A 22,664-nucleotide genomic window follows, 5' to 3' on the forward strand; every position below is an offset into this window, starting at 1 on the left:
TAGCTTTTGTACATGTTTTTTGTACAAAGCCATGTTTTAGAGTTTTCTGTCCCTCTTCTGAGCTGTTTCTTAGCTCTCAACAGGACTTGCATCATCCAGGAAACCACCGAGTCCTTGTCAGGATGAAACTTCTCAGCCTTCTGTCTGGTCAAGGGGGCTGTGTGCCAAAAGAACAAAACATGAACAACAAAACCACAAAAGCAAGAGCATGAAAAGCTCAGGGTGAGCAGTTTGAACCATTCTACCTCTACAATTAATTCACTTTGGCCCCCCCAACTGTTTTGTTGCCTTCCCTCAGACAATCACATCCTCAAGTGTTATCCAAAACTCAGCGCGAACATCTCATTTTGCTTATTTAAGAACCTCACGCAGAACCGAAGGTTTCCTCCAAGCTCAATGAAAAGAACACAAACACCTCGAATAATAGCATCCCTTTATTTGCTGACACCATTACAAAAACTGATTACATTAGCAACCAAAAAAAAAAAAAGAGGAGTGTTTACTTGAGGTTGAAGTCAGAGGCAACTAATCCCAAAAATGTATTTAAGTAAAACAGTGTACAACATCAGTATTAAAATGTTATAGCCCATTGGTGACTTTACCGTGTTGGAGTTTTCTGAACAAGTTTTATTGAGCAAAATAAGATTAAAGATTACGTGTTTGCTGTCTCTCCAGGAATGTAACGGTCAAATTATCCAAAGAGGTTTTCTTTTTATTATAAAACTAAACTCTGGAGGTGTCTACAGAGTTGGGTTTTTTCTTTAAATCAGTAGTCTAACAAGGATTAGAAAAGACAAAACTCTGTTCAGTGTTTCTGACGAAGTAGAAAGGGTGAAAACATAAATAAGGCTTTAATTTGGCAAAATATAATACAATGCCTTCTGCTATCCTCAAATTAGCGATTCCCCCGTGACTTCATTCTGCAAAAGAAAGACAGAACACCACGTGAGCCCAGCACTTTCCGGAGGGAGCACTCAAGCAAGTCTACACCCAGCCAGCAGTTCAGCAGCTCACGCCCGCAGCTTCGTTAGCGTTGGTCAGCGACGAGACCCAGCGGAGGCCGCGCTGACGGGAGGCTGAACAAAAGCAGCCCCACAGAAGCCAAGGCGCAGGCAGCACCTGCCTCCCACAACCCCGAGACAGTCCTACAAGACCAGCCTCACCCACCGTGAACACCCTGGTACTGGCTGCCCACACTGTATTACAAAGGCAGGAGCAGAAAAAAAAAATCCTTAAGTTAGGAAAAAAAGGCAAGCCACCATCCTCAGGAGTTTAAGAGGGAGTTCTGACATGTCTTGCACGCTCACTGCCAAGACTTCGCTGCTTCCCACGTTGAGTAGCTCACAACCCGCCTTCAGAGCGGCTTCCTCGCAGGGCTCGCTCACAGATTCCTGAGGAAGTTCAATTTTATCCTCCCCTGAGCTAACCTGGGGTCATTTCAGAAGTTTACCTGCATGATGCAGGTCAACCACAACGGCCCAGGTTTCAAAGCTGGCTGTATATTAAAATAAAAGCCTCGTTCGTGTGCCTGTAATTGGATCAAGAGTTCGTGCCAGGCTGCTGCTTTAGATACTCATTATCGCCGTGACCACAGCAAGCCACTGCTGCTAACTCAGTGGAGCCCAGTGGGGTTACTTGATATCCTTCCTCCCAAAGCAATCAGAGCATGGAAGCACAGACACTTTGCTCGTGTAACTGGGAAGAAGGAAACAAGGCACGGGCGTTGTGTTTTGTAGGGGAAAACACTTTGGGAAGCCTGCTGCGTGGGGGTGGTGAGCAGTGAAAAGGGAGGGATTAGGAGTTAGTTACACGTCCAGAAAGGGACACGGAGTGTGAGATTAGTCCCACCTAAATGAGGTCTGGATCCAAAGAGGGATAAATCTGGTGTGTAGCAGCAGCTTTGGATGCAGTGCACGTAGGCAGTTCCAGGTTTTAACGCCTGGCTCGTTAAACCTGGACAAAGCCATCACGGACCAGCGCCCTCCCTGGGCACCAGCCGCACCTACCTACTAGCTGGTAGTGTTCCCGTCCCTTTGACAGCATTTGGCTTACTGACACGAGCAGCTTCTTGAGATGACCTACATCCTGGTTAAGATTCACCGCCACATTTAGTCTTTTATCAGTCAATTCCTGGAAGAAGAAAAATCATTAAAAACTCATTTACAATCTAATTACCAAGAAAGTCTAGAATTAGCTCCTCCATATAAAATTACAACTCCTTGCACAGATGGGAACAATTCTTGTAAGTCAGAGGGTTACAGCCACATTTAAAGAGAACATTGTTCAAAGGCAAGAAGCCATTTCCTGTTCCAAGGAATTACCTGTACACCGGTAAGAGCATCGCTGATCCCCGGCTCTCGCCCTGCCTAGGACTGCATTGACTCACTGCTTCCAGGAATTGTGCTCCTAACCACAGCTCATCCAGCCTCAACGTCCTGCCAAGTGACCACCACGCGTCCCCGCGAGCCTTGCTCCAAACCCAGGCTGAGGAGAGCGCGTGGGTTATTAGGCAGGTAGCTGAGCACGGCAGCAGCCCCGTGGGGAGGATGGTTTGAGCCCACAGCTGTACCAACGTGGCTGTGGGACCACCAAAGACCACCAAAGGCTCAATCTGGGTGGGGAACCAGGTGGAAGCAGGCAGGCAGCTCGGGGGAGAGGTGGACAGTGATTATTTCAGCAGGCTGGCACATCATACACGCGTGTATCACTGGCTGAAGTCAGCAGGAGACACGGCTGGCTGGCGTCCCTGCATTTTCTTCTTTTTTTTTGTCCCGTGCCCTTTTCAAGGAGCTGGAAGCCGAACGAGCCCCTGCAGCCTTTCATCTGTAGGTCTACTGCCCTCTGTGGGATCCTGTCCTCAGCAGGACAAAATAACCGAGCACGAGGCAGCTCCAGCTGTGAGCCCTGACAAATCCACCTGAAGGAGGTGGCTGGAGAGCCGCACCTTCCCCTGCCCACACCGCAGCACCAGCGCTCCCGTTCAGGCTCAGCACCTCGGACGCGGGCTCTGCCCCCTGCCCTCCCACAGGTTCCTGCTCTGCTCCGAGCCCCCAGCAGATTCCTGCTCGCCAGGGGCACCCGGGCTCGGATAAGGACTTGGCAGAGCCGGCCATGCACCAGTCAACATGGAGAAACAAAAAAACAGGCTAGCCAGAGCTAGAAGACTGGAAATGAAGACACCAAGCTTGCTTTTTTTCCTTTTAACAAGGAGTTCAGTGGTTTAATATTAATAGGGAAGTACTACAACTCTAAACAGACTCTTCCCTTCTCGCCTGCCCTTCTCCCCAAAGCCGGTCTTGCTGCGCTAACGCTGATCTAATCCCCGCTTTATTACCCTCATTGATTACCTCCTCCAGAGCCGCACAAAGAGCTCCCCGTTCGAACCACGCATTACCGCTCCGAGGGCGGACGTGCAGATGTACCTGCAGGAGAGCTTCCCTTCGCAATCCGCCAGCTAAAAATCAGCAGATCTGCCTCGGCGCCAGCGACGCGGAAGCGCCCAGGCTCTCGGTGTGAGCACAGACGTTTTCGCCAGCGCTCCGCGCCAGCTGAGAGCAGCCTGCCGGAACGAGACCGATGCAGAACGCTGCTGCGAATCTCTCCTTGGGGTGTAAGTGAAATTAGAGGGAGCTCAGGGAGGGCCACTTCCCCGGCTCCCACTTGGCTGGGAGCACGGCTGGAGCCGCTGCGAGGCACAGGGCAGTAAATCAAAGCCAAGCACCTGCCCCGTTACGGAGACCACTGCGGGCTCAGGCAGGAGAACAAAGCGATGTATCGCAAAAGCTCCCACTCGCGTGCAACTGGCAAACATTCTTCTGCTCTAAAAATCGTTAGGAGTCTGTATCAGAGTAGCTTTACCCATTTCACCCTTATTAAGGTAGGAAATCAGGGCTGTCGAGGCTGAGAATTCACTTAGCAGTCTCCTAAGGTTGATGAAAGCGGACAAGCAAACACAATTAGCATCCCAGCAAATGACTGAGTCGCGGCACTGACCGATGGTGCTGGGTACAGGAGCGTGTGCGCGTTAGCGCTGGAACCAGCGCGAGCAGAAGCGATGAAGGAGCCTTTCCGTTCACCCTCAGCCCTCCCCTCCTCTCCTCGCTCCTTCCTCCTCCTCCCCTCTTATTTTGTGGCTTCGCTAATACCGGTCGGTGTTTACTCGTGAATTACAGGCACGTCCCCAGCCCTCCCGGGACCCAATCCTGACCAGCAATCGATGGATTTGGGCCAAACGCGCACACACGGCAGCTTCTGTTAACCCGGGGCTGTGAGGCTGCGTTACGGGGCCAGTGCTGAAGCAACATTTGCCCTCTCTGGTTAAGCTGCCTGATGTTTACACACGCTCCCCCTCAAATCTCCTGGATAAGCAGAGGTCTGGAGGATCTCCTGGGGTCTGGAAGATCTCCTGGGTTTCTCCTCAATTCCCATGTCCCTTCTGCCAGGCGTCGAGCTGACAGATTCAGCCCCGCCGTGCTTTCCATGTACGGCATCTCCCGTTTCTGAGGACGGAGCGTTTCACACAGATTTGGGGAAGAAAGCACGTTAGATGGCATATAATCCTCCACGTAAGTTTACTGCCGAAGAAAGCTGCTGAATATAAACGACTTCCTTAGAGCACACTAAAAGGCAGCCTTTAGTCATCATCCAGTCCCACAAGTGACAAGGAAGCTGATTAGAAAACCCAAATGGTCTATTTTTAAATGGAAAGAAAAGGAATCTGAAGAAAACACCGAACGTCTGAGGGTTTACGCAAGCATCGTTTCTGAATTTTGTGGGTTGGGTCTAGTCCCCAGAAGGAACTAATATGCTCGTTTGCGAGCATGTGTTTTCAGGTCCTTCAGGAAAAAAAAAGGCGCTGTTGCTAGGTGGAAGTGGCTGGAAGACTTTCTTTTTTAATCGGCGAGCTATTTTAAGCTAGGTTTTTAGGCTTCCGGGGAGACAGCTTTTTTTTAAAAAAAGCAGCAAAAAGGGTTTAGAGGAGGAGATAATGTTCTAATTTCAGCCTCTGCCGATGGCTACCTGTTCAGACAATTAACATTTCTACTAATGAAGGCTTAATTACAGGTTTATTAGGACTGTTTTTTCCACATTTCCCAGAATAAAGCAATAGATATTCTGGGGGAAGCCTGGATAGGGCTCTCACACCGCTATAGGGGAGCAATACATGAACCAGAGGGGTTGTGCAAGGCTAAAGGGATTAAAACCAGAACTAACAAGCTCCAGCCACAGCGAGGCACATCTAACAGCACCTAGCCGGGGGTCTGCCAGCACCCCCAGCCGTGAAACGCCGTGGCTGACGGCTGTAACACCACGCTCCTGGTGGTTGATTTCCAGCTGTGTCAGTTGTTGGGGGACAGCCCAGGGATGTTTGAGGAGCTCTGAGATGTGCTCGCTGCTCGTTTACGGTGGGCGCGCATCCGAAGAGGCTGCGCTGAGCTGGGAGAGCTCCGTGAAGACGGGGAACGGGCAGGACAAGGGATTTCCCTCATGGTTGGCTTGTATTATTACCCTGCCCCAAACCTTGCACCTGCCTTTCTAGCAACTCGGTCAATCCGTAGCATCAATCCCAAAGGCAGGCCACCAGGAAGGCAGAGCAGAGGGCAAACAGTTTTCCCCTGACGTGAGGAGGGCTTTTCCTCTCCATCCTGCTGCAGACAGACCCAGAGCACCCAACTGGCACCGTCCGGCCTTCTGCTGGCCACAAACACCTACCATCCCTTCCAGGAAACCAGCTCACAGGGCTGGGACATGAGCGGTTTCGCAAGCCCAGCTGCAACTCTGGCTCTGATGTGGTCAGCCCACAACACAGAGGTCGATCAGCATCCATGACTGATCGCTCTGGGAAAGACATTTCATTTCTGCTAACGACTACAAAGGCAAAGGCTTTTCTACAGCACTCCTTAGAGGACTCCTGGCTTCCTCTTCCAGCTGATGAAACTACTTATTTTCAGTGGCTAAAGCAGTCGATATAAATTATTTGTCCTACCACCAAGCACTCGTCTCCCCCTCAAATGACAGCGTTTCCTTCCACTCGATCCATCAGAAGGAAGCGGGTAATGAGTTCCATCGACACCACTTAGCTGTGCAAAATGTGCTGGGAAGACATCTGCTTTAGCCTTCCCAGCTGCCTTCTGCAAAGCTGTTCTGAAGCTGTTTTGAAGCTGACGTGAAAGCTCTTGTTTCCAGAGACGGGGAAGCCCCGCTACGAAGCCAGGATTCAGCCGCTTGTACAGGTGGCATCTTTTTAGGGCCAGCACTCTGGGAGTGCTAGCTATAGAAGCTGTTCAGTAATTGTCCATGCAAGCAGTAACCCTCGGGGACAGGTGGTGACGCACCAGCATGAGGAAGAAACCACCCTAGAAAGAGTCCCCCCAGTTCCAGACCCTATAAAACCCCTTTACCGAAGGATCTAAAAACACCTTTGGAGAGGGAGAGTCACCAATGGACAGCACGAAGCAGTGCTTGAGTTGCTTACTGATGCTCAGACTAGTGAGATCTTGCTGCAGGACCACAGCAAGGTCAGCACAAATTCCCAGAAGCCAGGACCTGCTGAGTTGCATTTGGTCACCTACCCGTGGCTAACGGCAGGCTCCTGTCCACAGCTGCAGAAGACCAGGAGGGTCATCATTTTGGCAAGAGACATTCCCATGGCACTCTAGACTGCCTCCTTTCTTTGGCATTACACACATCAACCCAACAGATAATATTTTAAGCTTAGTTAGTAATCAGATTTATTTTTAGCCTCCTTTCTCGAAGGAAGGAGTTTGGGCGTCTTCCCTGAACTCTTCCCACTTTTGCCCAAACCAAACCAAGAAGTCTCGGCAGTGCAGATCTCATGTCCAGAATCTCCCCCCCTCCTCCTTGCAAATTTGAGCCATGGAAGGAAGTCGCAATCCAGATGACAGCAAAACTCCCAGAGCTTAGAAAGAGGTCGGCATCCCTGGGACACAGCTCCAGGATGCTACCCCAACAAGCTTCAGGACAGGAAACTTCATCAAGCCTCAACGTTCCCACCAGCAGCACGTTTCTAACCAAGACATAACTTCCCAAAGTTCACCCTTAACACGAGATTTGTGCTGCCCCTGAGTACGGTCTCAAGAGAAACACTCACCGAGTCTGTGCGAACGTCGCTGTTTTCAATAACATTGGCATCCCCAACCACTTTGCCAATTTCTCTCTCAAGAGATGCCAAGGACTCCTGGGCCTGTAGGGTGGGGAGAAAAAAAAAAAAGAACAAGTGAGACAACAATTAGCAAAGGCTGAGAAGTGAACCCCCACCCCTCTAGGAGCAGTACTGGAGACAGGAAATCATTGTTCAGTAGGAAATGAGTTTTATGCCATATTTGCTCAGGGGACCAACACATTTGCCAAGATTGACATGTCTCCTTACAATCAGTACGCTGAGCGTCAGCCTGCCTGCATTTTAAAGCAATTCTACGGGGAAGCTCTAATAGTCTCGTGTCAAGTTATTAGGTAAAAAATTGCACAAATTTTTTCACGTGAGAGCAGCAGCACAGGCAGGTCTCTAAAAGCCGGATTGCAGATCTTCATTTACAGAGTACACCCTGAACCAGGAACATGAGCACTGCTCACTTCATACATCAGCATCCAGCATAACTGTCCTGAGCAAAGTGGTTTTGAATACTATCACAGCAGATCTCCTTTGTCTTCACTTCCTGCAGAGCTTGTGATCATCTGTCCCTGTCCTATTAGACAGCCTGCCTCCTATCCCAGCAACAGCTCTACCCCTCCAGTCCTGCAGGAACCCAGCCCCATTTCCTTGCTGTGCATCTGCTCTGCCCTCCCTTTCTGTCCTCTTCCCTTGCTGAGCTACACAGCTGCTCATCCAGCCGTTGTTTCTGACAAACACAAACTAGTCTTGTGGAATCATGTCTCAAAGCACTGTGTGAGAGATCCCCCCCTAGCTTGACAGTTTGGTCAGAGCAAACCTTGTTTTGCCTTCTTCCTCTGCTTCCCACCACAAGCCAAGTGCTCTCCTCTTTCCAGGCCCTTATTCTCACCTTTAAGGAGAAACTCTCCTCCATCCTCTGCTTCTCACCCTCTTCTCATCTCCAAATACCAGGAGATGGCACAGAGGTGTTTAATGTCCCACTAGCCATTCTTCAAGCTGCCCTGTGACAACAGCCCAGCTTGCATGAGCAGACATTGCCAGGGCACCAAGAACACCACCGATCCCGCCAACCATCCCACTGGCCCACTGCTGACAGGTCTTTGGGTAACCCAAGAGACAGGAGAGCTGTAGAAGATTCCTACAAGAGTTGCTGTTAACCCCAAAGCACTTGCAACCTTCATTTAAAGCTTGTGGATTCCTTCCCAGTTTCATGTTATACTTGTGGCTGAGAAAGCAGCCTCACTGAAGGAACAAGGTGTTGTAGAGGCTGGAGCCAGACCTCAGCTTCTCTGCTGGAGCCAGACCTCAGCTTCTCTGCAGACTATTCTTGTCTCTGTATATCAATTCTCCCACAAGAGGCCCATTTCTGGGGTGACAGCACTGAAACCTCACATGCTGAAAGATTTCCCACTCCAATCCATCTTGCAAGAGCAGCTGTTGAGGAAAAGCAGAGGTAACCCCATGTGCTTGTCCCATGAAGCTTCCTTAGAGCTAACGTTAAAGATCTGCCATCTCCTGGGCTATAGCCAGTTGGTAACCATGTGCAAATGGGCAGGTGGTTCGTTAGCCAACTTGTAACCACTGCCGTTCCAGTCCAGATTTAAAAGCTTCAGGCTGCGATGTGGGTGGAAGGCTGTGGGATGGGATGTTTATTAGGCTGGGTTTCTTTAAAGAATTGTCAGCCCCAAATCACCGCTTGTTCCTGCTGGCATAAAATTATCATGGACGAGAGGCATTTTCAAGAAGGGTAGTGAAACAAAGCTGTTTGTTGCATTTTTATCATTTAAACGATACACAGGTATCTTGCAAAAGGTCTCATACCCACAGCCTCAGCTACCTGGGGAACCAACGAGTGCAGTGGAACACCCCACCAGGCAGCTCGAGCCACTGCATTTCCCAGCATTTTAAAACTACAGATCCTGATGACTTGAGTAACGTTTAAGATGCACAACTGTTAAGGATCTCTGCTTACCTTTGGCAGGTCACCAGCCACCTTCTGCCTCTCATTTTGATCAACTTTGAGTTTTGATAGTGTTTCACTTAACTGTGTTTTCAGCTGCAAAATAGTAACAAAGAGAATCAGTTTTACACACACGCAAATTTAATTCGTCTCCCTTGGATGAACCCAGTGCACACGGACTGCAAAGGGAGTGAGATTACTAAAAATTATTGCACATACTGGATTAGTCAACATATATGATGAGGTTTACAAGGACAGTCAAGGAAGAGAGATTCCATCTGTAAAGACAAATGTAAAGAATGGAAACTACAGAAGAAAAGACATGGTTGGAATCAGCTTGATTACAACTGGTCTCAACTTTGAGGCTATGTTGCCAGTAAAACTATTAGCAATACTGAGTGTATGTAAGCCTCTCCAAGCACTCCTATCACAAGTCAGTCAAGACTTCAACTTAATTCTTGGTAAATATGCCAAAACGTAGACTGTCATCTTCCTAATTCAAGCTAAACAGTCACCTGACTGCCAAATAAATTAAAAACAACAACAAACGCCCTTCTGCTTGTCATCTTAATAAAGCACTACTTGTTACAACTCTGTTGACTTAACCAGTCTGCTAATGTCACATCAAGGAATGCATCACTGACAGGGGTATATTAAGTTGTCGATCGTGTTTAGATTCAGCCCAAGAAGTGAAACTATTTCAGTCAAGTGGGACGAATACTTTCTACTGGCTGCCCTTAAAATACGGCTTTCCAAAGAAAGGATATAAACATATTTTTTTTAAAGAATATTTCGATTGCTCTTCACCACAGCACACAGAATGAGCCACAGCACTTAAGGCGTGAGCCTCAAATAGGAACACTAACAAGAAGCTTGAGTGCCAATTCTGTTGGATTTGTGACTCTGAAGTGCACTGTGCTAATGTTCACTATTCCTGCTGTCAATCTTCTTGGGAGCCAGCAGGGGATTAAAGAAGTGAACAATAGGCTACTCAGAGTACCGAATTCTCACTAGTTCCCAACCTCTGCATTACATTTGTCTCATGCACGGAAGGTTTCCCCTTCTGGAGCACCTGTACTAACGGATGCTGTTTTTCTGCACTTTGGAGAAGCACTGTTGAGCTCCTCTGCAGCATCTGTTTCTCTCTCCTTGCTCACTTCATAAATTAGATGGGATTTCAAAATATGTTTCCCAAATTTCTACCTCTCAGCCTCCTGCCTACTAAAAAAAAAAAGCCTCATACACTGGACAGCATTCCTGAGCCATTTGCACAGAGGTACTCGTTTGCCACCTCCTCACTCTCCAGCCAGCACAGCAGCATCAGATTGCAGAGTCAAGCTGCCCTACCAGGGAGCTCAGCTTTAAGCTTTTGTTGTTACAGGCATAATAGATTGTTGCCTCTTATATTCGAGAGGTTGGCGTTTACTGATTAACTTTAAGATATGCATTCAATTCCCATTTCCCTTGCTTTCAAAACGAGAGGCTTTGGTTGCTGAGGCAGGATGCTAATCAGTGCTGTACTAGACTTGCCAAGCATACGATTAAACTTAAGAAGATTGTGTTAGGTTTGTTTTTTTGTTGTTGTTGTTGTTTTTTTTTGTTGATTTTTTTTAAATCAACTATTTTAACCCAGTTACATTAGTGGCAGTACCCTGGTGAGATCAGCAGCTCAGCCTGCGGTGACAAGTTATCCCATCAACTACCCTAAAACCCAAAGACACAGTGACAAACAACCTTCTCTGATTCCGGCTCAAAAGCACAATGAAAGCACTGTTCAAGCACAAGCAGAGGAAGGACCTGACTGCTGCAGCCTTGAAAAAAAGCCACTGAAGCAAATGAGAAGTGAAAAAGACTCAAATTGGAAAACCATGCATTTTGGGGGCCTATAGGTCTGGCCTCAGTTAATCCAACTGCTTCTTGAGAAAACCTGTACCACGAGCATTATTGGCTGGATAGCATTTCTAGCCAAGCGCGCTCACGTGGTGTATGCCACAAGCCAGAACAGCTTTTCAGCCACAGCAGAATGCCAGCTGCCGAATGGCTGGGTACTCTGAATTAATCTAACATTGTTTTGGACCAATTTCTGTATGTACAGAGAAGGATGGAAAAGCCTCTGCATAGTCAGAGCACGGTTATCACAAGTGCATCCTCAAAAGCTTTGGAAAGAACAACCAGAGAATAATCCTCAAATTCAACTGATGAGAGCACAACTTTCGCTGCTCCGAGGGCATTTTATTTGCAGTTCCTTACGCCTACACTGTTGATTCTCAAGAAGTTTCAGGTATGAAAGTCCTAAAGACTTTTTCCAAAGTCTTAAGAACCAGACATGCTATTGTTAGGAGCAGAGAAAGAGACAAATTGTAAAAGTCAGACTACATAAATGATTGCAATGGACAAAAATATCAAGCTGAAGAGGTTAGCAGAACAGACAGGATTTGGAATAAAGTCTCCGCTTCGTAAGTACGCTGGGAGTCTAGTTTTTGCCCAGCGGAGAACAAGCTTCTTACCAAATTTAACTCTTCATTCTGTCTTACTGCTTCAGAATATGAATCATCAAGTTTTTTCTGCAACTCAGTCAACAGATCTTTGAGCTGAAATGAAGTTTAGAGTTTTAGGATTTGTCTCCTTAGGATGCCCACTTTTCTTCTGCTCAGTTATTAGTGTGTTGCTCTACCCTAAGGTCACAAGCATATAAACTCCTCAGCCGCGGGGGCTAAGCATTAGATTAGTTTGCCAGCCAACTGGTAACCAAACAAAAGAAAAAGGACAGTTTGGTCAATTATGTTTACCTCTCTGACTTCTGAAACATAAGTAGATCGCTCTATTTCTGCCTTTTCTAGTTCACTTTCCAAATGTTCTCTCTCTTTTTTAAGCTAGAAACAGAAAAACAGAGTTAAAACAGACGTTTTAAATGTCTTCCTTGCAGTAGCATTTTCTTTATTTATTATTAGCTATAAATTTCTATCAGATACTAGATGACATTTAGAGAACTCTTCAAACCTGGTGACTGCACAACACAGATTTAAACTGTTAAGACTTCAAAAAGATAAAAATAAAAAGAATCATAAAAAAGAACCAAGCCCCAAATTTGATATATCTATCTGCTTGTTGGTAAACTGCTTGGTCTCCTCCCAAAGAAAGGGCCCCACTTTCCAGAAACTCAACAATCCAATGGACGAGTACTGAAGTAAAAACAGGATAATTTCCAGTACTCTGCATCTATGCTTCTTAAAAACAGTGGCCAAAAGGTTCAGCTTAAACTACAACACAGGCTACGCTACTTGCAGGTGAGAAGGCCCAGTAAGTGCAGATTCACAGCATAAGATTAAATCACGTTTTGAATAACAAAAACCTTCAAAGAGAAGAACACCTGCACGTACAGTTTCGACTTCTTTGATTTCTTCTCTTAACCTCTCTACCTCGTGCTCCAAAGAAACGACCGAAGAGCGCATCTGCAGTTTTCAAGAAAGATAAAGACATCATTTAGTTGGTATAAAACAAACTCTCCATATATACACAGGCTTGCTTCTAGGATTCAAAAATATTAGGGATGATGAAAATCAGTGACCGAATAAAATAAGATGCTCACTCAAATAATTTAACGTACCCAGTCTCCATTATAACGCTTTTCCTACTTTGTCCCAACATGAGAAGTTCTCTGACATATATTTAGAGCCTAGATGCCCAAAAGATTTGGAATATAAGGACTAAAAGCCAGCTGTCCTTTAGTCATGGTAGGAAATATATTTCCTAGTCACTTAACAGGGAAGGCAATCTCCATTCGTGAACTACACGTAGCTAAACCCAGCATATTTCGCCTTATTACAGACTGTGCAAGTACAGCAGATGGTAGCACATCTATAGTTCACGAGCTGACAGACTTTTATAAGACCCTCGAACAAGAGGTTTATAAATCATCTGTATGTTCGCTTCAGGCTCATACCCCAGCAATCAAATTTGCTAAGCAGGAGTACTTTAGAAACAATTTTTTTCAGAAAAGCAGTTTGACCTACTTTAACTCCAGATGAGGAAAGAAACATAAGTCTTTTTTCTTGTTACTTGTGCTAGCAACAGAGCCCTCCTAAAAAGGAAAGCTTTGCAAGCAATTTCAAGTGTAATTAGTTGACCATAATGGATTAAGTGCTATTTTAACAGCTTCAAAAAAATGGTTATGATTATACGATACTTAAACCTTAATACAAGGTATCTGTATCTGTTCACAAATAGACTTGAAAAAAAACAGATGCCTAACAGAAATACAATTTGAGCTGCCAGGATGAGAAAATTATATTCCAGGGCACGTTAATGGGCACTCTTAGCATGAAACAAAGTATTGCGGCAGAAAAATTCTTCTGCTATAAGGAGGAATAGTTCCCATTATATTGGTTGCAGACTTCACCTTTTTCATCCCCTGGTCATGCACACATCAAACCAGGCAGCCAGCACTGTTCTACACCAGCCTTTGTGGCTCTCAAACACCTTCTGCTACTTCAAGCAGAAACTGCCTGGCTACTGAAAAAAGCAGATCTTCAGAAATACCTGTTTAAGTTCCTTCTGTGATTCTTCAACTTTTATCTTCCATTTGCTTTCTTCCTCTTCCACACTCCTCTGTAGCCTTTGTAAAATCCCCTCCTAAAAAGAGGGTGGTTTGAAAGCTTACAGCAGAATAAAGGCAGCTTACAACATCACAAGGCACAGGTGACCAGGCATTCTGCTTACCGTCTCTGCCAGAACTGATTTGTATTTCTCACACTCCAGCTGCAACAGTATGTGCATCTCCTCAGCCTCCTTCAGCTTCTGCTCCATAGCCTGCGAAAGCAGGAAGGGGACCAGGAGAGTTGAACCTCAGCTGACAGATTTAAGTCCTGTTATTTATCTTATTTCAAATAGCAAGCTGATGGCATTCCCACTGGCAGGTCTTTCTTTCCAGCCTGTACAAGGATGCCCAAAGCAAGCACAACTTTCACAAGTTACTGCTGTAACTCCATATCACCTAAAAACAACCCAGTTACTTGAGAAAGGGAACAGGCATTTTGAATTTGATTAATGCTTTCACAACTCCACAAGGTCCTTCTCAAAAATGCAAATGTATCTCCAATATAGATTATGCAAGTAGCTGTAAAACAACTATCTTATCGCCTGTTCACCAATTTGAACTTCACAATCCTGTGCATAATTTGTGAGATTTGTACCAGAAAACATGCGATGCCATGCACAAGGAAATTGTCCACTGTTTGTGCTTACCTTGACATCTTCAGATCCCGAAGCCCCTCGCAAATACTCTTTAGCCATCTTTTCAAATCCACATATCCATTCGCTATGGCTCTGTTGGGAAATGCATTCAGTTAGAGCTACAAGTAACCTCAGTCAATTTATCTCAAGGACATTTATCTCCCAGCTGCAGGCTTACGGAGCAGTGTTTCAGTCCCCCAGTTCCCATGAGCTAAGCAGCAGCCTGACAGCAGTTGTTCAGCTATTACTGTACGCAGCAGACAGTCAACGGGCAGCAATCCAGGAGCACAGAGTTACGAGAGAGAGAGTTCACAGGGGCCTGGAAGCACTAAAATCCAGCTGGGTCACTGAGGTTTCCCTGCAATTGTCAGGGCTCTATGATAAGTATTTCAACACTGAAGGAAACGTTTTCCACAAGTCTCTGAACCATTACAACAGACGCTTGCCATGTGATTTTGGAAACCTCGCTATGAAGACTGCTTTATAACCTTACAGAAACAGTCATTTTAAAGGACTTTCTAGTTCATCACAAGACTAACTTTAGGACATTTGAGAATACTTTTACAAAATGAATATTTAAAGCCTCAAGACATTACAAATCACATAGACCCCATTTTCTAACCTTGCTTTACATCATTCACAGTCTAACCCACACAAACCCACTGCACTTTTTTTTTTTTTTTGCAAACAACCGAAAGCCACTGAGAGCGTAAAATTGGAAGTCAGGGGCTTTCAAAGGAACTCTGGGAACAAAACAAAGCCTTCTGAATTGTATCTGCTGGCAGCAAGGCAGCGCAGCCCCTCGGAAAAGAGGGGCCAGCAAAGATCTGCCCGGCAGGCGAGTAAGACTGATACCCATCCCACCAGACAGCGAACAAACATGCATCAGACTTTATCTGCCCTGAAAATTTATCATCTCAGCTAGAGACACAGTAACACGGGCAGGTGAAACAGATATTAGCGAGGTTAAAGGAGGAAAAAAAGAAAAACTAGCACTTTTCTCAAAATTGTTAAGCTCTGCCTCTCTTCTGCTGGCAATTACAGGTATCACCAGCAGAAAGCATTCGCCTCCCACTGGAAAACCCTTGGGGAGAAGCAGACCACAGGGATGTAGTGCAGGCTGCCAGCACAGTGGGACCCCAGCTCCCCAGCTGTATGGGACGAAGAGACTTCTCTTACCACGTTAGAAGGAAGCGAGACGTTAGGGAACAGCTTCTGGAGTAGTTCTCTGGTCTCCACTTCAGCAGCTTCCAGATGCTGCTGCCTCTCCTAAAGCAAGAAAACAGCTCACATGAAACTGGGCAACATGCTCCACAGATGAGGCAACAGCCTCTTCTACACCTACAGTAAACTTGTTTAACCCAGAAAGGCGGTTTGAACTGAGAAAGGCTCTATAGGCTCTAAAATTGCCAGTAAATTGCTTCCAAAATTGACAGCAAATTGCTTCAGAATTTGGCCTTCACATTTGTTCACGCTTTTAAGCTTTTTTCATTAAGATCTCCTCCAATCTAGCCTGCTCGTAGAGCACTTACACCATCATTCACTTGTTCACAGCAGAACACAAACTACGCGGTGCTGAGTGACTGTATCCACAGATCACACCAACACTTCCACTTCGGTCGAGCAACCTCAAAAACAAGTTGGGTCAATCAGCATTTAAAGACCCCACACTTTTAAAAACAATTTTAGGAGGAACAAATCACCATAAATTAACATCACCACATAAAAAATGGAGAATTAATAAGTCAAAAGTAAACTTTGTGTTAACGCACATTTGAACCAGGCCAAGAAAGCAAGACTATCTTCTAAATATTACTTCTAAGTGCTTAACGGGGAGACCCTTACATCCTCCTCCTCCAAGTTGGATGACATGGAAAATAATTATTAGAGCTGTGTGAAAATCTTCCACTTTTCTTTGTCATTGCTCTGCAAACGAAAAAAACCAGAGCCAAGGGGCACCACATATCCCTTGTTCCTTTGCAATTTATCTAGCATTAAGAGCAGACCAGCCACAGGACACTTGCTTGCTGTGCTTGTGGCAGGTGGGTTTATTTAGCCATACACCACTGCTCAGCCAGGCTCCTGCATGAGTTTAAGTGCAGAAAACCTAACCCCTGCACAAAGGCAGCTTTCAGCAAACACCCACTGCTAGTATTTGATTTTCTTTTCCTTTGACAACAGTGTTACTGCTCTGAGTTCCTCTGCTGCAAGAGATCGGTGGCATTAGTAGGTTGGGATCCAGAGACAAAAACGGACAGGAGACACATTAGGTTGTGAAGTTGTGCGAGGTGCATTAGTTTTCAGCAATTTAGAAACCACCAGTAAGTGGCAAATGGCTGCTTAATGAAGTCTTCAGACTGCAAGAGAAAGCAGGCAAGCGTTAGCACACAGCAAAAGCAGGTACACAAACTCCCTGAACACAGGGCTGAGCAAAGAGCAGAGACGTCTCCCAAACACAGACGCGCAGCCCCAAACTAGAGCTCGTCTGCTCCTGGCTACCTGACTTGTGTTTTTAAACTTATTTTGATGCACAGTGAATTCTGCACAGTGACAATTAGCACAAAGTCAGGCTCATAACAAATGCAAGCTCCTTCCGGAGCAATCCATGCCCCGTGTCATTTCAAGCATTGGGTTTGACGGGACCTGTCAAGCTTCAAATAGTTTCAAGGAGGAAATTCACAACCGTGGTGACATAGTTTTCCTGAGGAGTTCCCAGGTTTTTAAATAATAATCTAGTTCTAATTCTACATGGGGCCAATAAATTTATTCAAGCACAGAGAAAGCCCAACAGATGAAAGCAGGTTGCTCACCAGCGGTTTTTATTCTAAAACTCCTCACAAAGTGATTCACAACAGCTCTAACAATTATGCAAACAAATCAAAAGTCAGCATGCCCACAAATTAAGGATAAAAAAAATAAAAGAAACCTGAAGACGACAGGGAGAAGCAGAGGTGAGAGTATACGAATGATCACTCAGAACAGACTGTATTTAAATTGCAGTAAAAGTTAAAATGCCTCCATTCCATTAAAAAAAACAGCTGCAGATCTGCTTCTAGCTTAACGCATCGTTTCTAGCAGTTAACATTACAACCTTGGCAGTCTTGTTCACTTTGTCCTGCAGCAATTTTTCAGTTGATGCCAATGCCTCCATTGCTTTCCAGTTTTTCTCCCGAAGGTCCTAATCATTTTTAGAAAGAATGATTTCAGTTCAGCCAATATTGAAACCGTTTCCACTTTTACTTCAGAGATATATTTTGCATCACACTCCACCATTTGCATTTAAATGCTGGTTACTGCGGGATGATTTTGCTGGGTAGGATGACATACACTAGCAAAAAACAAGTGTCATGTTCAAAGAGTTCAAATGAGAAAGTGCCAATTTCTCCCCAACCTGCCCCCACAACCAAAATTGATCCCAGTGCTACTGGGCTGCAGAGCTACCATGCTAGTGACCCCACACTTTGACTGCACTTGTAAGAAGAGAGAGGGAAGTTTCCAAAAGTAGTGAGAAACACAGACACCAAACCACAGATTACACAACAGAGTGTTAGGCATGTCGCGTTGCAGAACCCAGCGTGAACCCGAATACACATGGAGGTGTACACATTTATGCCCCTGACGGTGCAGCCGGATCTAACGGCACAGATCCTGGTGCCTGAGCACGAACCTACTAAGCCAGGCCTGACTGCAGGAACACAAAGCTCAGGGCCTCTGCTCGCAGCACCTACCCACACAGCTGTGCCCAGAGAGCACCCTGGGTCGCTCACCAGTGCCCTCCTGGAAGGCTTTGGGCTTTTTTCACCAGCAGCGAGCAGGCCGCAGGCCGGCAGGGAAGCAAGGCAGCGCCTTGCTGCGTCTTTCTTGGCAAGGTCATCAAACGTGTACTCCACAAGACATCACGGTTATAGGGCTGAGAGCTCTCACAAAAAGTAAATGCCTTACAGCTCTTCTCTAGGAAGGACGGTGGGCCTTGTCAGGCAGAGATTACAGTGCTTGGGACTTATTTTTTTTTCTCCTCTTCCTCCAGACCCTCAGAGCAACCTGCTTCAGCGAAGGACTGTTTCTGAGAGGCATCCAAATCCTAGCACATACCTACACTGGCTTTTCTTAACCACTTCCTCATTTTGCCTGCCTGTCTTAAGAGCTGTTTCACAGGCTAAAAAAAAAACCAAAATTGGATAAGATTGCAATGTGGCAAGCTGGGACCTATAAATATGGTGTGCCCTTGTCAGTAACCAGGTTTGTGCTTGCACCACAAAGGGCACTGCGACCTTGCAGCTCCTCTGGAAAAGAGCCCGTAGGAAGCACACAAGTTCTACCTTTCCAGCTCACCTCTTTTCTAAGACCCAGACACCTTCCCCCTACTTTCTTTCTTTTTTTGCAAGTAGCAATGCTACTTGCTCAAAAGCAACACACAGTCTCAATGTTTTCCTTGCGTGCGTTCCTTGTATCGTCTCACTTTTAAGCAATAAGGCACATTGCGTGGTATTCAGCGGGTTTTATCGGCTCTCAAGGAGAGAGAGCTAAGTGAGCTAAAACCCTGGATTTTAACAGCTTTCTTCCATCAAATTTAAAGACGCCATTCTCTTGCCCTCCACAGGTAATGTATTACATGGAGGTACTTCAAAGATCTGTAGTGGAAAATACCATCTCTACTTCCACCCACCAACCCATATTGCACTGTCGGTGGCTGCTGCAAAGGAAGGCTGACTGTCCTCTGCCTCCCACAGAAGAGCAGGATTAGCCGCTCCCAGGAGTGGGAAGAGGCAGATCTGAGAGCCCTGAAGGTAGTGCCTCCTCCCCTGTACCCACACGACAAACACAACTCGGGCAGAGCACAGCCCTTTCATCCTCCCACCCTCCCTCCCCTAACCCCCTCTCCTTCCCTTGGGAAAGGACACGTTTCTGAACGGGGCTGACAAGGCTGAATCCAAGGCTGAGAACTTGCTGAATTGATGAGAGGGAGGGGACTGGCTGGAGGACACATCCTGCAGCAAGAAGCCATAGAGCTGGCAAAACTTGGAGCGCTACGGGATGCCTATTCACTCCCAAGACAAACAAGGAGTGTCCAGAGGACACAATATGGCAGACAATTGTCAGAAATTTGTCCTTAGCAGAGCACCCTAGGCATTGAGAGGAGTGTTGTGCGTGAAGGTTTGGGGGAAGGTTGCTGTTTTCTTTTCTGAAGGGAAAGGGGGGAAGAGTTTTCTTACATTGTTCTTTTTCCTCTGTTGCTCAAAAGCATTTCTCTGACAGGCGAGCTCGTTTTGAAGACTGGTGATTTCCTTCTCTTTCCCTGCAACTCTGAATTGGCAAAAAAGAATCAAGTCAGGAGACATTTCAGACACTTCAAGTGAAGCAGTGCTGCCCTTTCACATATGCTAACTTGCTTTCTCTTCTAGCAATACACCTTCTTTGAAAAACTGCTCTCCCCACTTGGTAACAGTTTGCTTCCTACTGCTCTGTGAACTGTGGGCTGTCGGAGCAAAGCCCATTGTAAACCTGTTGTTTGCTTACAACAGGCATCTGCACGCATTTATCAAGGCCATGGAAAGGCAACACATTAGACGAGGATAACTCAGCCAGCCCACGCTAACACAATGCCACAAAACAGGCATTGCCTGCTGAATAAAAGCATTCCTTTTCAAGCACCTAGTCTGCAATTTATAAGTCACTTAACTTAAAAGAAAAATAATTCAGCCAGCAAAGAACGCATGACAGTGGCAATTTGTGTAGCACAGTATAAGCTGTCAGGGTATTAGCCTCCATATAGTGCTTTAATGGACTTCATCTCGACGTTATAGCATCCTTTTACCCCAAGACCTTCCTTTGGAAGAAATTTCTACCAGATGATCTCACGATATGAACAAGAACCCTCTACATGGCTGAGGGTCTAACAAAAAAGCTTGTCACTTACTTGAAACACCAACATTTAACTCTTCAGACATATAGCTGAGTTGGCACGCATCTAAAATTAAAATCAATTGTGGCTTGCTTACTTTGTGACCATAACATACACAGCAAGCACTGCTTGCAGAAGACTCCAGCTGCAGATTATTAATGTGAGCAGAATCTTTATGTTCAATTTTTATTAGATATTGAAGACATGAGTTGATTTTTTGCTTGTTTTTGTTTGTTTAACTGGCCACTTCCTGCCTAAGTCTATCGTATATTTGGCACGTATTTCATATTCTAAATTCTCCAAGCAATAAGTGAAATGAAGCACTAATTATTGCATTCAACTTCTGGCAGTACTCACACTTGCAGAAGCTCCTCACTCTGGACAGCCAGAGATGCCTACAAACAGATCAGAAACTCATTAGGAGCAGATCAGCAGCAAAGAGTGATGCAGAGAGCATGCTCTGCCTCGTTAATCAAGCATTGCTGCAGCATTAAGCAGCAGCACTCCTGGCCTCCAAGGGAGTCCTGCCCAGCCTCCTTCGGCCAGAAGAATCCTGGCTGTGCTACAGCATGTAAAGACAGGGTAGAAAGCTAGACAAGAACACAGGAGGCATAAGAAACAGCACAAGGCTGCAAACCCACGCATTAAAGGGAAGCAGGGACAGATAGGCAACAGCCAGAAAAGCTGGCTTACTGCAAGTCAACGCTGCAGTTGTCCCTGGATTTGCATGGTTAATGCAACTACTGGTTTTCCATGAACCCACGCAGGCTACTGCAGCCCCCTTTGGCTTTTGCTCAGTAACAATGCAATTGGAAGCTGTACCTGCTTGCAGTTCTCCTGTTTTAATTCTTGAATTTGAACTTTGAAAGATTCATTTTCCTTTTGCATATCCTATTTAAAGAAGAGACACAATGTTTTACATAAATGTATACATATAGCTATACGCACACGGAGTACATGCACTTCCCCTTACAACACAAGGTACTTCCACTGAAACTTTACCTGCAACTGTTTTACTTGGCTTGCAATTTCTCTCTCTTTTTCCTCCAGTACAGCTTTCAGCTTCTGCATTTGTTCTTTTTCCTCTTTCAACCTACAGAGTTGTTTTGGAAAGGAAAAAAAAGAGTTAAAATACGAATTGATACTAAGAAGAGACAGACGGTAGCTGGGACAAAGTTTTCAGCAGCAGAAAACAACTAAGCTTCATATGCTGTGTATAATAAGCAGCCACATGGAGAAGAAGCCATTAGAGTATGGCTCTAAATCAAGAAAACTATCCAAAATACGTGCTAGCTGCAGGAATGTGTATTGCAAACACTTACCTGCTAAGAACTAGAGTGAAGCAAGCCAGTCATTTCATGCGTCAATCAGCAAATGGGTTTAGTCATGACTGATCTCAGTCAGAGCAGTAGTGGGAGAGGAGCAATTGACTCCCCAGGCAAGTCCCTCCAAGCCAGCTGGCTCTGAAGGAGGTGCCAGGCACAGGCTCCCAAAGGTGAGGCTGCCTCAGGCACCATGTGCAGGCCGTACAGGAGCCCTGCTTGGAGGGCAGTACTTTACAATAGCTGCTCTGAAGTTAGAGTCTCTTTTGGAGAGAGCTTGTATGTGATTGTGCCAACTTAGAGCAGCCCGGCAAAGCAGAGTCAAAACAGAGGGAACTCTTGCACCATTTCTTTATAAAACAGGAGCTGGAAAGCTGGTCATTGCATCTCAGACTGAAATCAGCAAACTCTGTTCTTTGCTTTCACCAACTCAACTGCAGGTACTTAAATCCGCATTCTTTTTAAAAACTTGCTAAACGGAAGGAGAAGTTATCACTAGACACAAAAAGGAGCAGTAGTTTCACAGGCTAGTAGAATCCTGATCAATCATTCACTTTTACAAAGTGTATGAACATTTCCACTTAGACGCACCAGGCAGGGACGCCAGAAGCTTGCTCTTACACACAGCAGCAGACGTGCTGGCTAGTGTGTGTCCATCAGCACTAACAGCTTATTTTAGCAAAGCTCATGAAATTCTTGAAAGCCTCACACATTCCAATTTAAGATAAACACCAGCACTGCGTGCATGTTATCGATAGGTGCTTGAGAAACTGCTACTAAGCATACTCACAGACTCTCCAGGTCCTGGACGTGGGATGCAGCAGGCACCTGAAAAACAAAGCAGTTCCCAATCTCATTTTGATTGCACAAACAGCACCAGTGAAGTCTTTGAATTAACAGCAACTCTTTGCAGGGGCGCCACACAGGTTGCAAGATACTTGCCAAGGAAATACCAACAAATTTGCGTCATAACAAAACACACGTTGTTCCAAGAATATCTAAACACATGGATTTCAGAAGCACAGCTTACACCAAGCACCACAAACTTTGCACCAGCCAGTTTCTTTCTGCTCCACCTTTCCCCTGGGACAAAGGCCTGTCTAGACATCCACCCAA

General features: G+C 45.8%; 1 protein-coding gene across 10 annotated transcripts in view; it reads right to left on the bottom strand.

The window, feature by feature from the left end:
* Window positions 1–416: 416 nt before the first annotated feature.
* KTN1 (kinectin 1) overlaps window positions 417–22,664 on the bottom strand; it is a 75,000-nt gene continuing 52,752 nt past the window's right edge. For 5 of the 10 annotated variants that reach the window (XM_080593794.1, XM_080593789.1, XM_080593790.1 and 2 more), the window contains 17 exons: window positions 22,339–22,376; window positions 21,229–21,319; window positions 21,049–21,117; window positions 20,584–20,621; window positions 19,538–19,628; window positions 17,416–17,502; window positions 15,504–15,593; window positions 14,337–14,417; window positions 13,812–13,901; window positions 13,632–13,724; window positions 12,473–12,544; window positions 11,882–11,965; window positions 11,600–11,683; window positions 9,105–9,188; window positions 7,112–7,204; window positions 2,007–2,130; window positions 417–920 (listed from right to left, as the gene is read on the bottom strand). In XM_080593794.1, coding sequence (XP_080449920.1) covers window positions 916–920; window positions 2,007–2,130; window positions 7,112–7,204; window positions 9,105–9,188; window positions 11,600–11,683; window positions 11,882–11,965; window positions 12,473–12,544; window positions 13,632–13,724; window positions 13,812–13,901; window positions 14,337–14,417; window positions 15,504–15,593; window positions 17,416–17,502; window positions 19,538–19,628; window positions 20,584–20,621; window positions 21,049–21,117; window positions 21,229–21,319; window positions 22,339–22,376 — 1,314 coding nt within the window. In that variant the 3' untranslated portion in view covers window positions 417–915. The remainder of the gene's footprint in view (window positions 921–2,006; window positions 2,131–7,111; window positions 7,205–9,104; window positions 9,189–11,599; window positions 11,684–11,881; window positions 11,966–12,472; window positions 12,545–13,631; window positions 13,725–13,811; window positions 13,902–14,336; window positions 14,418–15,503; window positions 15,594–17,415; window positions 17,503–19,537; window positions 19,629–20,583; window positions 20,622–21,048; window positions 21,118–21,228; window positions 21,320–22,338; window positions 22,377–22,664) is intronic. The other 5 variants (XM_080593795.1, XM_080593793.1, XM_080593792.1 and 2 more) reach the window with 4 other exon arrangements.

Source organism: Anser brachyrhynchus, assembly GCF_964034855.1.
Source record: "Anser brachyrhynchus genome assembly, chromosome: 5".
In the NCBI taxonomy this organism is placed as follows: domain Eukaryota; kingdom Metazoa; phylum Chordata; class Aves; order Anseriformes; family Anatidae; genus Anser; species Anser brachyrhynchus.